The sequence below is a fragment of the Morone saxatilis genome, unplaced genomic scaffold (genome assembly GCF_004916995.1).
Source record: "Morone saxatilis isolate NCDOM2014 unplaced genomic scaffold, NCSU_SB_2.0 Contig12, whole genome shotgun sequence".
NCBI lineage: Eukaryota > Metazoa > Chordata > Actinopteri > Moronidae > Morone > Morone saxatilis.
The window spans coordinates 9204921-9218352 of record NW_023339674.1 but is presented as its reverse complement, the minus strand read 5'-3'; the positions used below and the strand labels follow the sequence as shown (position 1 = coordinate 9218352).

The 13432-nt window shown below is 40.2% G+C and overlaps 1 protein-coding gene across 2 annotated transcripts; it reads left to right on the top strand.

The window, feature by feature from the left end:
* Nucleotides 1–398: 398 nt before the first annotated feature.
* On the top strand, nucleotides 399–13426 carry LOC118322328 (phosphatidylinositol 3-kinase regulatory subunit gamma-like). Of its 2 annotated transcripts, none has more exons than XM_035653984.1 (12): nucleotides 399–967; nucleotides 3711–4462; nucleotides 5987–6127; nucleotides 6625–6730; nucleotides 6953–7051; nucleotides 8195–8375; nucleotides 8719–8844; nucleotides 9002–9144; nucleotides 9284–9460; nucleotides 10387–10458; nucleotides 11042–11203; nucleotides 11418–13426. In XM_035653984.1, exons 2-12 carry the CDS (start codon nucleotides 4189–4191, stop codon nucleotides 11605–11607), a joined length of 1671 nt encoding a protein of 556 aa, XP_035509877.1. In that variant the 5' UTR covers nucleotides 399–967; nucleotides 3711–4188; the 3' UTR covers nucleotides 11608–13426. The 2 variants fall into 2 exon arrangements, with proteins under 2 accessions (XP_035509877.1, XP_035509876.1); XM_035653983.1 differs by having other exon boundaries at nucleotides 5987–6130.
* The last annotated feature ends 6 nt before the right edge of the window (nucleotides 13427–13432 follow it).

Genomic DNA, 13432 nt, shown 5'->3' with positions numbered 1-13432 from the left:
GGGAGTTGTGGTGGTGGTGGTGGTGGTGGTGGTGGTGGGGGGCTGTGTCTGCTGTTTTGTCTACAGTGCCGTAACATTATTATTATTTTTTTTTTACCAGTTACTTCCACACCACTTCTTTCATTATGCTGATCTGTGAAGTGGAACGTAACGCTGGCGGAGTTGAGAGGTCAGGGGCTCCCGCTGCCTAGATACATACAGTCTAATATTAGAACATTTCCTTGATTTGTTAGCAGCATCTCTGCTGACTCTCGAGCACATGGCAACAGACCGGCCAATAGGATTTCAGGAGACCACTAAGCCCCCTGCTCTGTATAGCAACAGTGGCATCCTTCCCTTATTTATTTATATAGGAGTTTTTTTTCCCACCGACTCATTCTCATGCTTCTGTCCCCCCACTGTGCAGCTACACTGTGCTCTCAAACTGTGAAAAAGAGTTACGGTGCAGAGAGTAGTGCTGCTGTTTTACTTTTGCCTTTCCTTTTGCCTGCATAAGCTCTAAAACCTACATCATTTTTATAGATTTCTTTTTCATACTTAGATTTTTATAGGTTTGTTTTACACTGCACGCCGCAGATGACTGGAGTTTTTTTTTTCTGCATGTAAAAGTAAAAACAAAGTGGGAAATGTCCTGGAAAAAGCTTGATTTTCATGAAGACACAAGGTGTACCGAAGAAGAGGAGAGGAAATACCCAGAGGAATGGCATCGTGGGAAAATGTGGCACTCAGAGGGGACGGACAACAACCAAATGGAGAGGATCTTAAAAAGATGGAGGACACAGGGGGAGAGGCGGTACGGGATAGGAGGAGTGGGGGGGTGGAGGGACATAGGATGGCGTGAGGACCGAGGCCTGTGGTTGGTTTGATCTGAGCCACGTGTGCGTCCAGCCACGTCTCTTTGCCGCTTCATGGATGTCGATGAAACGTTGGCTTCCCCTGCCGCCCGGTCCCTTCTGTCTTGGCCCAGGTAGGTGCGCACTGTCCCGTCCTGCTGAGTTTCCTGATGGTGTTTCATTTTTGTCAGGCTGTTATCTACATCAGAAGTTGCCATTTTGAAAGTTCTGTGCATGTTCAACCTTCATATTCTTCGTCATTTCAAGCTTAGGTACGGGACGATGGAAAGCTTAAAGGCGTTGGGGAAACATGGCGTACGTCAGCCGTCCCGTTTTTGGGATGAAACGCTGATCAATAATAGACTACGACTAAATATTTAAGAAAAAAACAGCCATCACCTGCAAAATAATTACGATCAGCATTAGCTGTTGGACGGTGATTTGGCGATTTCGATTGACTGACTCTTAAAGTATGTGACATTTTCAGCAGAGCACTGCTGTAAATTTCAACATACGTAATAAGATTTTTATGAATCCAACTTTGCTTCTCACCAATACTGTTCCTTATGGATCCACCGATACAATATTAGTGCATGAGCTGAGCAAACACCATTTACTTCATTTTGATTAGGTCACCATTACAACACACACAATGTAGTTTGGGACAGAACGTTTTGCTGACTTACAATCATAAATTATAGCCAACAAAGCAACATATAGATACCAAAAAAAGGTTATAAATGATTTGTGTTGAGAAACAACCGAGCTGTGTGTCGTCGCAGATGCATGGGTATGAGAAGTATGAAAACATGAGAAAATGGCTTATGTGATAAAGATCCCAGGGGTTTGTACGAAATTATATTTAATATTTTGCATCGTCCCTACAAGAACTGGACGCAATGTCCCGTGAATATTGAGCCGTGAAGACTTGGTGGCTGCGTACCATTCAAAGTATTTTGGTGCTGACGCCATTTCCAAAGCTTCGACTTTTGATCTGCAATGTTGCATTACGCATACATTTTGATACTACTATATGCTTCTTTTGTAGACACATTCTGAGTCTACTATCTACTATACTATACTATAATTGTCATATAATCAGCATGTAGCTTGATGCCTCTGACACTGACTAAAGTTGTTCAGATTAAGAAGTAAAAAATTACATCAGCGAAGTTAAATGAGGTTACAGTTTTTTTTTCAGTCGCAGTTTAGAGTTACAGCAACTATGACCTTTTTTTTTGTTATAACCTCTTTAATTGTGAGGGGATCTGATCAATCATGAGAAAAGAAAAAAAACAAACAATTACAATAAATCTGGATTAAAATAAAGTTTCCTCTTGTGGAGCAGCTAGATGATACCCCCACTTCACATCCCTTATAGGATAGAATAGGATAGGATAATAAACCGCTGACTAATCCCAGATGCTTAGGAGAGGAAGAGGATTTAGCCACAGTCCCCCTGAATTCTTTACTATGTAATGGGTTTCATGATATAACACAGTACAGTCATTTAAAAATCGGTTGACACAGACTTCCCAAAAAGAAAAATCCCAGGAAATCCAGAAAATCCCCAAAAGGCAATATCTTAAACTCTCTTGGGTATTACATGCAGTCTTTTTTCATTTTACTTTTAAGGGCGACACTCGTGGAGTACAAATTAATATGTGTGGGGAAATGCATGCTTGAGGTGTCTTTTGGTAAAGAAAGGAATCCTTGTGAGCGTATTTATTTTAGTGCCGATCATCATCATCAGGATGTTAAATGTTGACGCTGGGACAAATAAGGTCCGGAGCTGAAGCAACATGATTTTCATTGTTACATATAATCTGCTTATGTTTCCAGTTATTCTGTTAGAAAAAAAAAAATCTTGTCTGTCACACAGATAGCAGATATTTAATTACCAAATTAACCTCTTATGTTGTAACACAGCCTTTTCCCTGATAGATGACAGCTTGTTTTTTGTTTTTATTTAGCATTTGGAATTTCTCACAAGTCGCAGAAAAAAAAAAACACACCATCTGTGACACACACCGAGTCTGGATTGTGCTTGATAAAACCAGCCTCTGCATACAGCTTGGTCTGCAATTAACCTGCTCCTCTTGATCACAGTGAACATTATGAGTGGTTAAGATTGATAAAGTATTCCAACATGGTACAGTATGTGTAATTCTAGATGCATAATATAGTAAATAGATTGAGAAACCATTTATGTAACAATTAATCTGACAGGAATGTCATGTTACTTAATAATTAAGTCACCGATCAGCCATAACATTGTGACCACCTGGGCGCCCTGGTTGTGTAACAATACATGGTGTTGAACATTTTAGTGCATAAACATGGCCGTAACTAGGACTGCCCAATTAATCAAAATATTACTGAAATATGGCGATGAGTGCAATATGCAAATTGCAGAAGCTGCTGTTGTGAGAAAAAAAAGGATCATCATTATTATATTGCAATATATGTCAACATAATGGCAATGTGATTTTTATTTATTTTTTTACCAGCTCTTGCAGCTCTAGCAGTCACAGCAGTGATTGAGTATAAACCTGTTTTGCGAGAAGCCTCCACAAATACTGATACTGACAAAGCCAGAGGTTAAATTAAAAGATTACCGAGCATCAACACACAGGGCAGAAAGTCGGGAACACGAGTACGCATTTTAAATATAAATGTTTAAACGTGGATCATATTCATTTAATTGTCAGAAGCCAAAAATGTGATCATAATTAATATTTGATTAACCGTGCAGCCATTTGACACAGTGCAGATTATTAAGCCGGATGTTTGCATGCAAAAAAATGCTAAAAGATTTATTTTCCTCTTTCTACAGTACGGAGTCTTAAAACTTTGTTTGTGCCTTTTTTGTTTTAGGTTTTCTGATATGAAATGATGTGGGTCCTTGAGGAAGAGATCATACAGTCGTGCTTCAGTCTGTTACTCTCCAGTGGGTTTACAGCTCAATAACTAGTGTCGATGTATCTATGAAGCAGGCACTCAGCCGTTCAGGAACCAACTGTGGTTGTTCTGGGTAGCTCCCAGGTATGAATCCCTTGCAGCGAATGACTGGGAAGCAGAACAGTGCTCGACTACCAGTATTATAAAACTCCCACTACATAGAATGTCATCGCTGTGCTCTGTGATGAGTTTAAAGCGGGGGTTCAGGCTGAGGAACATGCTCTACCTCCACAACACAGGGCAGCCTTGAACTCTGCACCGGCACCCTCTCTTCCCCTCAGCCATGAGTGTAACCGTTAGCTGATAGTATGTGATCAACAGCACCGTGGCACCTACCATCCTGCTGCTTCACCACCTCAATAATAGCTGGACTACTTAGTCTTTGTTGTGAAAAATGGCACGAGAGGGTTTCCAGCTCAAAGCTTTCGACAACAAAGACCGCACAGAAGACAACGAGCTCCAGCCGGCTGATTTCCCAACGTCATCGCTCGCATCCCTCCATCTCAGGGATGAGGCTGTGGTCATCAATGAGAACATTAACCATATGGTGGATAATCCTGAGCCCCATTCTGTATTCCCTGAGATGATGTCATCACTGCTTAACCAATCACAACAGCAGACAGACATATCCATGGCTACTAGGCCTGAGCCTTCACCAGCAGCTCAAGGTAAGATTAAAAAGGTGCTATACTTAAACATATCACTCTCATCGGTTGAGTTACTGTTTCTAACGGTTTGATCGATAAATGCGTCACTGCAAACTGCCGTGCACGTGCCAACCTGTTTCTGATTGCTATACTGTGATGGAAATTCACATACGCTTTCAACACTAATCATTCAGCCAAATAATCAACACTACAAACTCAATACTGGGACATTGTATATTTGAAGTAAAAAAAGAGAAAAGAATAAAGCACATCACTCTCTCTGGAGCTGATGATGGAAGTAGCTGAGGAGTGAGCCCTCTCACTTCCTTCTCTTCTCTGTTGAGAGTTGCAAGAAAATGGTAGAGGTTAAACTATTACTTAAACAATGAGTTGTTAAAACAGTTGTCAATATATTTGTGTTGACTGAATGATTAATTGTTTTAGCTCTAGAGAAGGGGCAGTGTTTGGTGGGTGGGGGCTAAAGGTCCCTCATTACCACCACTAAGACAAGGCCTTTAACCCTAACCGCTACAGTGGAGCTGATCTGTTGTCTTATAGTCAGCTTCCAGGTGTGAATGTGATCAGGACGTTCCTGCAAAAGAGAGGATTCCTCTCAAGAACCTTCCCTGAATAAATAAAAGGTTAAAAAAATAAAATAAAAAAGTAATAATGTCAAAAAATCCAAGAGAAGTTGTAGCAGCTGGGATCAAATGGTTTCCGGGGCTTAGTGAGTCGAATGATTCACCTAGATTCAAGATTTATTAGATGCAGAGCTTTTATTAGGTTTACACACCAGGCAAGTTTTTACAGAGCTCCACTGTTTGTGGGACCCGGGTTAATGAGTTCACGCCCTTTCTAATTTTACAACAGCATACGTATGATTCCTCTAGCAAACAGCTCTGTCTGCAGCAGCAATTTAATGCATCTCCAGGCATGCCATCACAAGTGCTGGAGGGATGATTTACATCAACTGCTAACAGCACACCTCTCACAACACACGTATCAATGCATGTGTGCATAACCACATACAGACAAACCCAAATAATTCACACAGAAATGTAGAGCTTTCAGGAAATGCCTGACTGACAGATTGTCACCTTTCTCTGCTTCCCTAATGCCACATTAACACACACACACACACACACACACACACACACACAGGGACAATAAACATAAACAGACACAGTGGCACATCAACTCGAGTCCTTCAGGCCGACATGGCATCTCACTGCAGACAGCTGTTGTTTGTTAGGCGAGGCAAGGCGAGGCGAGGTCGAGCACTAAGCAGCAGCGAGTCTGGCTGAGTGTTGAGGAGTGCCCGTTCTGGTATTTTAGGCAGTCAGACAGTGTCACCTGTCAGCAGACTAGTCTGGACAGAGTCTCCCACATGGTGCAAGACTAAGCAACACAACGATATCTCCCTCTGGTGTCCATGTCAGTGGGCCAGCAGTGTGTGTCACGGCCACAAAGTGCAGATAGCCACATACAGACGGGCCACGGCTGCGACAGGAGTAACACCGGGTCGTTGTATGGTTGATGTTGCAGAGTTCTCGGAGTCTGAGATGGGCCAGAACGACAGCGAGGCTCAGTCTCACACCCTGACAGCGCACCTGCAGGATCTTTCCTCCCCTGTTGATCATGATGATGTGTTTCCTTCCCTAACAACCAACACTGCCAAGGAAGGAGGAGGTACTCTCTAGCATCTCTTTGTTCTGCTTGTTAGAAGAGTAACAGATATTATGACGCATATTTTAATTACTTGTGTTCCAAAATAAGGGAAATGCGCTCTAATATAATGAATTTTAGCATAAACTGCTACAGTCTTTAGCAGCCTCTCCTGTTTTTGTAGTACTGCTATTTTAAAAATTGTAACTTTAACCCTAGAAATAACCTAATTTTAACCAATAAGAAGACATTATATAATGTGTGAAAACAGGATAAAAGGAGGGAAATCGTTTATGGAAGTAGTAGTACTTTAAAAAAAAATATATATATATCTTTAACATTTCAGATTGTGCAAAACTGCACTGTTACATAAAAAATAACAGCAAAGATAATAATAATAAAAAACAAACAAAAAACTTAAAAATAATAATGATAAAAAATATTAAACACTTGAACTTCTGTATTTTTGTGTTTGCAATTCTGTTTGTAACTAAAAGTTATATTGCCTTTGTGATCAGAACTTCAACTCAAGAACAACATAACCAAAGCAATGGCAGCATGTAACTCCAGCTCGGATGACAACCATCTGTCTCATGCAGAGTGGTACTGGGGAAATATCTCGAGGTACTGAATAATATGCTGTGTTTGACGTATCACCTGCTAATATGATATAGAACATTAATCAAATTCTCTTTAATGCCAATTCCTTTAAATTGGCAGAAATGGCAGTACTTACAATACATAAAAAGTCTGAGGCTTCTAGGCTTCTAATTTTGTCTTTGAGTTGTTTTCTTAAAACTCCTACGTGAACAGTTTGAAACCTTAATGTCCTTTGTGGTTGTCCAGAGAGGAGGTTAATGAGATGATGAGAAACACTCCTGATGGCACATTCCTGGTCCGAGATGCTTCCAGTAAGAATAAGGGGGAATACACTCTCACACTAAGGTAACTACTTTTAAAGTCTTATGTGCGAACACAGCTGACAAAAAAATACATTTTTAAATCACTGTTTTAATGTGTTCATCACATGACAAGACAATGATTACATGTTATCATGTTAAACTGGGTATGGGTAGTATAAACTCAGCAGGTCTCAAAGTGTTTCAGTCTTTGAGCTGCTAATGTTATAATGATTATTAATGAGTACTTAGTATCTTGTGGGAAGGATATGTTTGCCCCAAATAGAATACATGTAGTCAGAGGTCAGTTAATATTCCCTTGTTTCAAAGTCTAACTTTAGCTTTCTGGTTTCAAAGTCTTAATTTAGTTTTACTGGTTTTAAAATGTAACTTTATACATTTCCTGGGTTCTGTCTAATTTTAGTTAAATCAGGACAGACTAGGTTTCAGATATAAAGCTTTGTTGATAAGAGTTTGGCGCAGCCTCCAATGGTCAGCCACATAACACCCGGTCTAGACGATGTGTTTCAGTCGTGTTTTTCCAGTCATCTGTCTCACATTTGTAGGAAGAACAGACACATCCTCAGTCATTGCTGTCTACACTGTCTACCTTTGGACAAACTGTCTCCCAAAGCTCTTCTTAGGCTACATTTTTCGGCTTAGTAGGGATTTGTCCATACACTGTGTATTGGACTGTAAAAGTTAAAACAGTGCCTTTCTGAGAGCAATAGAAACCTGCCAACTTGCTGGTTTCACTCTGCTGTCAATGTAGAAAACCTGTTAATTTTAATAGTGAGATTACACTGTTGGCATCCAGATAGAAATCTGTTCAGGACTTACGGTTGGGTGTTGAAGACAAAGCATTTACATCCGTGGGTTAAGCCCATGAAGCCTCTCATACATATCTGAAATTCATCCCAAACTGATCCCACAAGTCTGATGCTGACCGGCTGCTCCTGTCTACATTAAATTAAATATATCTCACACCAGCAACACTTGTGCTAGAGTTCTGCTGGGCCCATGAAATTTTTGGATCACACACCAGGCACTTGAAATATCCACTGGCCAAAGTGTTGCAAGGAAGAAAGAAACCAGAATATAGAAACCAGAATATTTGCTAAGCTCCATTCTTTCTCATTTTCTGGAGGGAAAAAATGATTTCTTACTTCCACTTGCTTGACTTTTGCAGAAAAGATGGCTCCAACAGACTGATAAAGATCTTCCATCAAGGGGGGAAGTACGGCTTTTCTGAGCCACTGTCCTTTCCCTCTATGGTGGATCTGATCCAGTATTACCAGAACAAGTCTCTGGCCCAGTACAACTCTAAACTGGACACACGGCTACTCTACCCCATATCCAGATACCAGCAGGTGGGTTTATGAAGCCTGAAGATGTGAATGTGTTGGGATTTATGTATCACTAGTAAATATAATAAATAAATATTTGTATATATTGCAGAGGTTTATTGTTATTGTTACAGTTTTACTTCATGTTGTCCTAATGTGGTTTAGGCTGTATCAGAACTAGCAACAGGGATAGTTCATTTCAAGGATGCTTTTGTGTGAAATTGGAGTAACAGTGGAAACAGTGGACATGATAAATGTCACAGTCACAAGGCTTTTGTAATGTTAGTTTAGATTCGATTGAATGCATCAAAGGAGATTAAAAAAATGGACCTGGTCCTAAATACCTTTTACATTCTTGTCTATATAGCAGCAGGATGTGATGGAAGTTGACATTGATGCAGTTGGAGAACAGCTGAGGATATTTCAGGATCAATACAAAGAGAAGAGCAAAGAGTATGACCATCTGTATGAGAAGTTTAACGAAACCTCCCAGGTACAAGAGCATCCTAATAATTCAGACTTCATTTTACTAAATAAAGCTGTGGTTTTGTTGGTTCAAAGTACTATCTATTACCTCTGCATGTTTTACCACAACAGTGCCTTGATTGTAAGGCCTTGACAACAAAAGATTTGTTTCCTCTCGTCTCCAGGAACTGCAGAGCAAGCGTACAGCCATAGAGGCTTTCAGTGAAATCATTCGGATCTTTGAAGAGGAGTGTGAAACTCAAGAACGCTACAGCAAGGAATACATCGACATGTTCCTCACATTAGACAGCAGTACAGAGACTGACAAGTACGCATCCAAATACCAACCCTAAAAACACTCACTGCTGGCCGTGATCCTTCACCGTGCGCACATCAAACTATCAGACTCTGAATTGTTTACTGACGTTGTTCCTTCTCTTCCTCCTCAACCTCCTCCCTCATTCCAGGATTCAAAGCAATTCAGATGAGCTGCAGTCGAGGGTGGAGGAGATCCACAGCAGCAAGAAGAAGTTGGAAGAGGAGCTGAGGAGAAAGGCTCAGGCTCACATGGAGGTTGACAAGAAGATGAACAGCCTGAAGCCCGACCTTGTGCAGCTCAGGAAGATCAGAGATCAATACCTGCTGTAAGTTTAACCATTCAGCAACTTAGATTCTGGAAGGACGAAAAAAGGGGGAATAAAGAGGTTTTTCACAGCAGAGGAAGAGGTGGCAGAAACTAACCACAAGTTATAGAGACCACACTCTTCTGGATGTACTGTATCAAGCAGAGTTATGAGCCTTATAATTGTGTCAAATCTATCTGCATATCAGGTGACCCCATATGCCGTCCCCAACCCCAGTGCAAAGTATGCGTGTTAACATGACTCTGAATAATTAGCTGATAAGCTAACACAAGATGAAATCCATCTGAGATATCATTGATCAAATATTTAGCTCAAACTGTCGGTCACATACCATTAACACAGCTGAGTTGTAAACAAGCAATCAGCTGTTGTCATCCATGTTGCCACAGCTGTGGATCTCCAGTATGCCCAGTACGAGGCTTTATTATGACCCCGATGGGAAAACTGTGTCTTCTAGCCAACTCTCATCTTTTCTGTCTTCAGTAAATAAGCAGAAGTGGTTTATTCAGGTTTTGAACAGGGTGCCAAAATAACCACAAGCCAAACGGCAAGTAAATGTTTAAACTACACCCACTACTCAACAGATTACCATTATTTTTTGTATTATGAGTGTGTGGGTGCAGTTAAAAATACAGCAAGACTCAAGGTATAACATAACTCAAGTGCCTTAACAACTCTTAGAAGTAGAAAACTGAACTGTTTTTTGGGAGGTTTGATCATTTCACGTGCATAGCAGCAACGTATAATGCGACTGTTGCATATTTAACACACTACAATTGACACTCTGATATTAATTGTGTTTTGTGAAGCTCTTCTGTGTCTTGTTGTTGTCTTCTGCTTCATAGTATAGCCTTCTGTCGTGATAACTATATATTAGAGAATGTTTTTCACATACTGCAGCCTTTTTACTGTCTTGTCTGTTTCAGCTGGCTCACTCAGCAAGGCACCAGACAGAGTCAGATTAATGATTGGCTGGGTATCAGGAATGAAGAAGAAGAGTGAGTATCCTTTTTTATCAACTAAGTTTATTGTTTTTTTTAATTAAAACAGAAATGTTCAGAATCTAAAGATTAAAAAAAAAAAATGTTTGCTATTTGTTTTTAGTTACTTCATAAAATCTGCCTCTCACTAGACTAGAACTTTAATCATGCATCTACTATATGTGCCCAGGTCTTTTAAATGTCTTTTGTCTTAAAACTAACTAGCTAACCTTGGCAATAGTGCGTGCAGCTCACTGTGGCAGATTTATTACTATTTTTCCTGTTGGTAAGAACCCAGGTTCAGTTGCTCACATTTGTTTGAAGGACAGCTCATGACCTGAGAGAGATATTATTGATTATAGTTGTGAGAGGCATGGATTACTTCGTATGTATTGTATGCTTTAAAAATATATTTACTAGGGATGCACAATAATTATCGGGACAGATAAATAATCAACTGATAATGGGAAATTTAAATTTTTATAAATTATCAGGATAATTAAATTCCATTAAATCGTCGGTTGATATTAATAATCATTTTTGACTTCTTATGCAAAACGTTTTCTGAGAACTGTTGTTTGTTGTTGTCCTTATCCCTTAGCCCATACACGCTGGCAGACGATACCCACCAGGAGGAGAGGAGCTGGTATGTTGGCGGTATGCGACGGAAGGAGGCAGAGGAGTTGCTAAAGGGGAGAAGGGACGGGACCTTCTTAATCAGAGATAGCCAGACTCAGAGAGGCTCTTTTGCCTGCTCTGTCGTGTGAGTACCATCAGATTTGTATCTTTAAAGTATTTAAATTCAAGATTAAATGACCCAGCCTGTCTAATCCTAAATGAACGTACATTTTTCCCAAAAATGGGTGCAGTGCAAATTTAACTCCTAACCTTGTCTGCGTTGGGCCATTGTTGTTCTTAAAATGATATTGTTGATCATGGTAATTTTAATCATGTTAATCAGATTTCTTCTCTTGCAGCGTGGATGGGGATGTGAAGCACTGTGTGATCTACAGGACGTCCACAGGGTACGGCTTTGCTGAACCCTACAACCTGTACTCGTCGCTGAGAGAGCTGGTCCTGCACTATCGACACACATCCCTGATCCAACACAACCAGCAGCTGAATGTAACCCTGGCCTGGCCCGCTCTCAGCCAGCAGCCCAGCTGAGACACACCAGCATGCCACCCTGATGGCACTTCCCCAAAGCTTCACTGTATTAGCACTGAGGACGCACCAATATGGACACTGTTACCAGGCTCTAACCGAAACAATGCTCAGATTTGGATATGTAGAAATCCTACACTGGTAAGATGCTACAGCAAACAAAACACACTGAAATTGCTTTGCTAAGTTACTTGGAACACAACAGTAGTTTTAAGGGTTAGTTCATTGTCAACTTTGTCTGTTACAATAGTAGCATATGTAGCTCCTGGCAACAGCCAGGCTGAACTTCTGTTCTAGCTTAATTTTCTACTTTATTTTTAAAAACCATTATTCCTAATGGTAAAAATCCCATTTACTCGCCATCTGCACATACAGCTTGCAAAACACAATTGGGATTAAGTACTTAGTATTTACAGCATTCAACATTGAATTAAATCTTTTGCAGCCGTACTGAGGTAGTACTGAAATATTGCCTCATCATGACGCTAGAACCGTTATCAGTGATTTTTCCCAACCTGTATCACAGTTGCAAAAACAGTGAAGTATGAAGATATCAGGGTAACACAGGATATCAGTATCTAGCTCTCAGAATACTGATTGCTTAAACTGATTTATATATAAAAATTATATATAATTTGGAGTATAAAAAGAATGACACATTTCTCTGAAGAGGGGAAGAGAAATTAATGGAAGTTATCCACTAATCCAGACACGAAATGTTGTCAGCAACTTATTTATTTATTTTCCTGAAGGCAAGCAGAAGAAATCCTAAATATTTAAAAAGCTCCAGTGTGTAACATTTACTTCAGGAGTGTCCATTGGCAAAAATGGAATAAAATATTCGTAGGTATGTTTTCATTAGTGTACAATCACCTTAAAATAACAACCTTTGTGTTCGTGTTCGTGTGACAAACCAAACGCTTACTATTAAGCCACCATAGTCTCTTCAACACATTTGGAAGATAAGCAGTATTTAATTGGTCCTGATCTACAACTTCACCACTAGATGACACTAAATCCTACACACTGGTCCTTTTAGAAGAAAATATTAAACTTCATATAGTATTGAATTCATGGTCAATCTTGCCTCAAACATTTCTAAAATATTTTTGTCCAACAATCCAAATTAATGCTCTGTATCGTGCTGTGTCTGGCATCAGACTGTACATAGTACTCCAAGCTAAATTAATTTTTAAGCTTTGAAAAAAGTGAATGTGTTGCCCCCCCCCCCACATTAAACATCTTAAATCCATATCAGTGCAGCTGCAGTGTTAAGGTGCTTCTGGGAAACTGAGCTCAGGATGGGACTCTGCTCTACCCAGCACATGTGCACTATGGGTAGTGTAGAAACTGAGGAGACACACGAGCACTTTATCCAAAACAAGACAACCAGAACACACACAGACACAGAGATGAGTCACCAGTACACCGATTTCACATGTTGATGAGTGCTGGTTGAGAAGAAAAGTTTTTATTGCAGTGATTAGGAATTATGGATTTACCCGAATTTTGTCAGTTGAATCGGACTTGGCTGTTCAATTCAATAATTTGTTACTTTCAGTCCAGCGCCACACTACACTCCTATATGAGCATTTCCTGCGATGGAAGCACGGTTACATGAGTCTCATGTTTTAGCCTACCTCACGTTTAATGCTTTACTTTGTCATCTGTGATGTGAAAAGATCAGATTTCCACAAAGTCAAGGAAAGTAACAGTGTGCGTCTTGCTCATAGTTCAGTTACAGAATTTCAGCACAGTACGGAGCATCTCTGCTGCCGGGCTGCTGCTGTTAACTGGAGTCACTCTCAGTAAGGCTGCTCAATTAATC

Bases quoted from the DNA above. Each gene is read 5' to 3' on its own strand.
- LOC118322328 (XM_035653983.1), top strand. From the start codon at position 4,189: ATGGCACGAGAGGGTTTCCAGCTCAAAGCTTTCGACAACAAAGACCGC. The intron at 9,145-9,283 runs GTACGCATCCAA...CCCTCATTCCAG, and splicing joins AGCAGTACAGAGACTGACAA to GATTCAAAGCAATTCAGATG. The intron at 9,461-10,386 runs GTAAGTTTAACC...TGTCTGTTTCAG, and splicing joins ATCAGAGATCAATACCTGCT to CTGGCTCACTCAGCAAGGCA.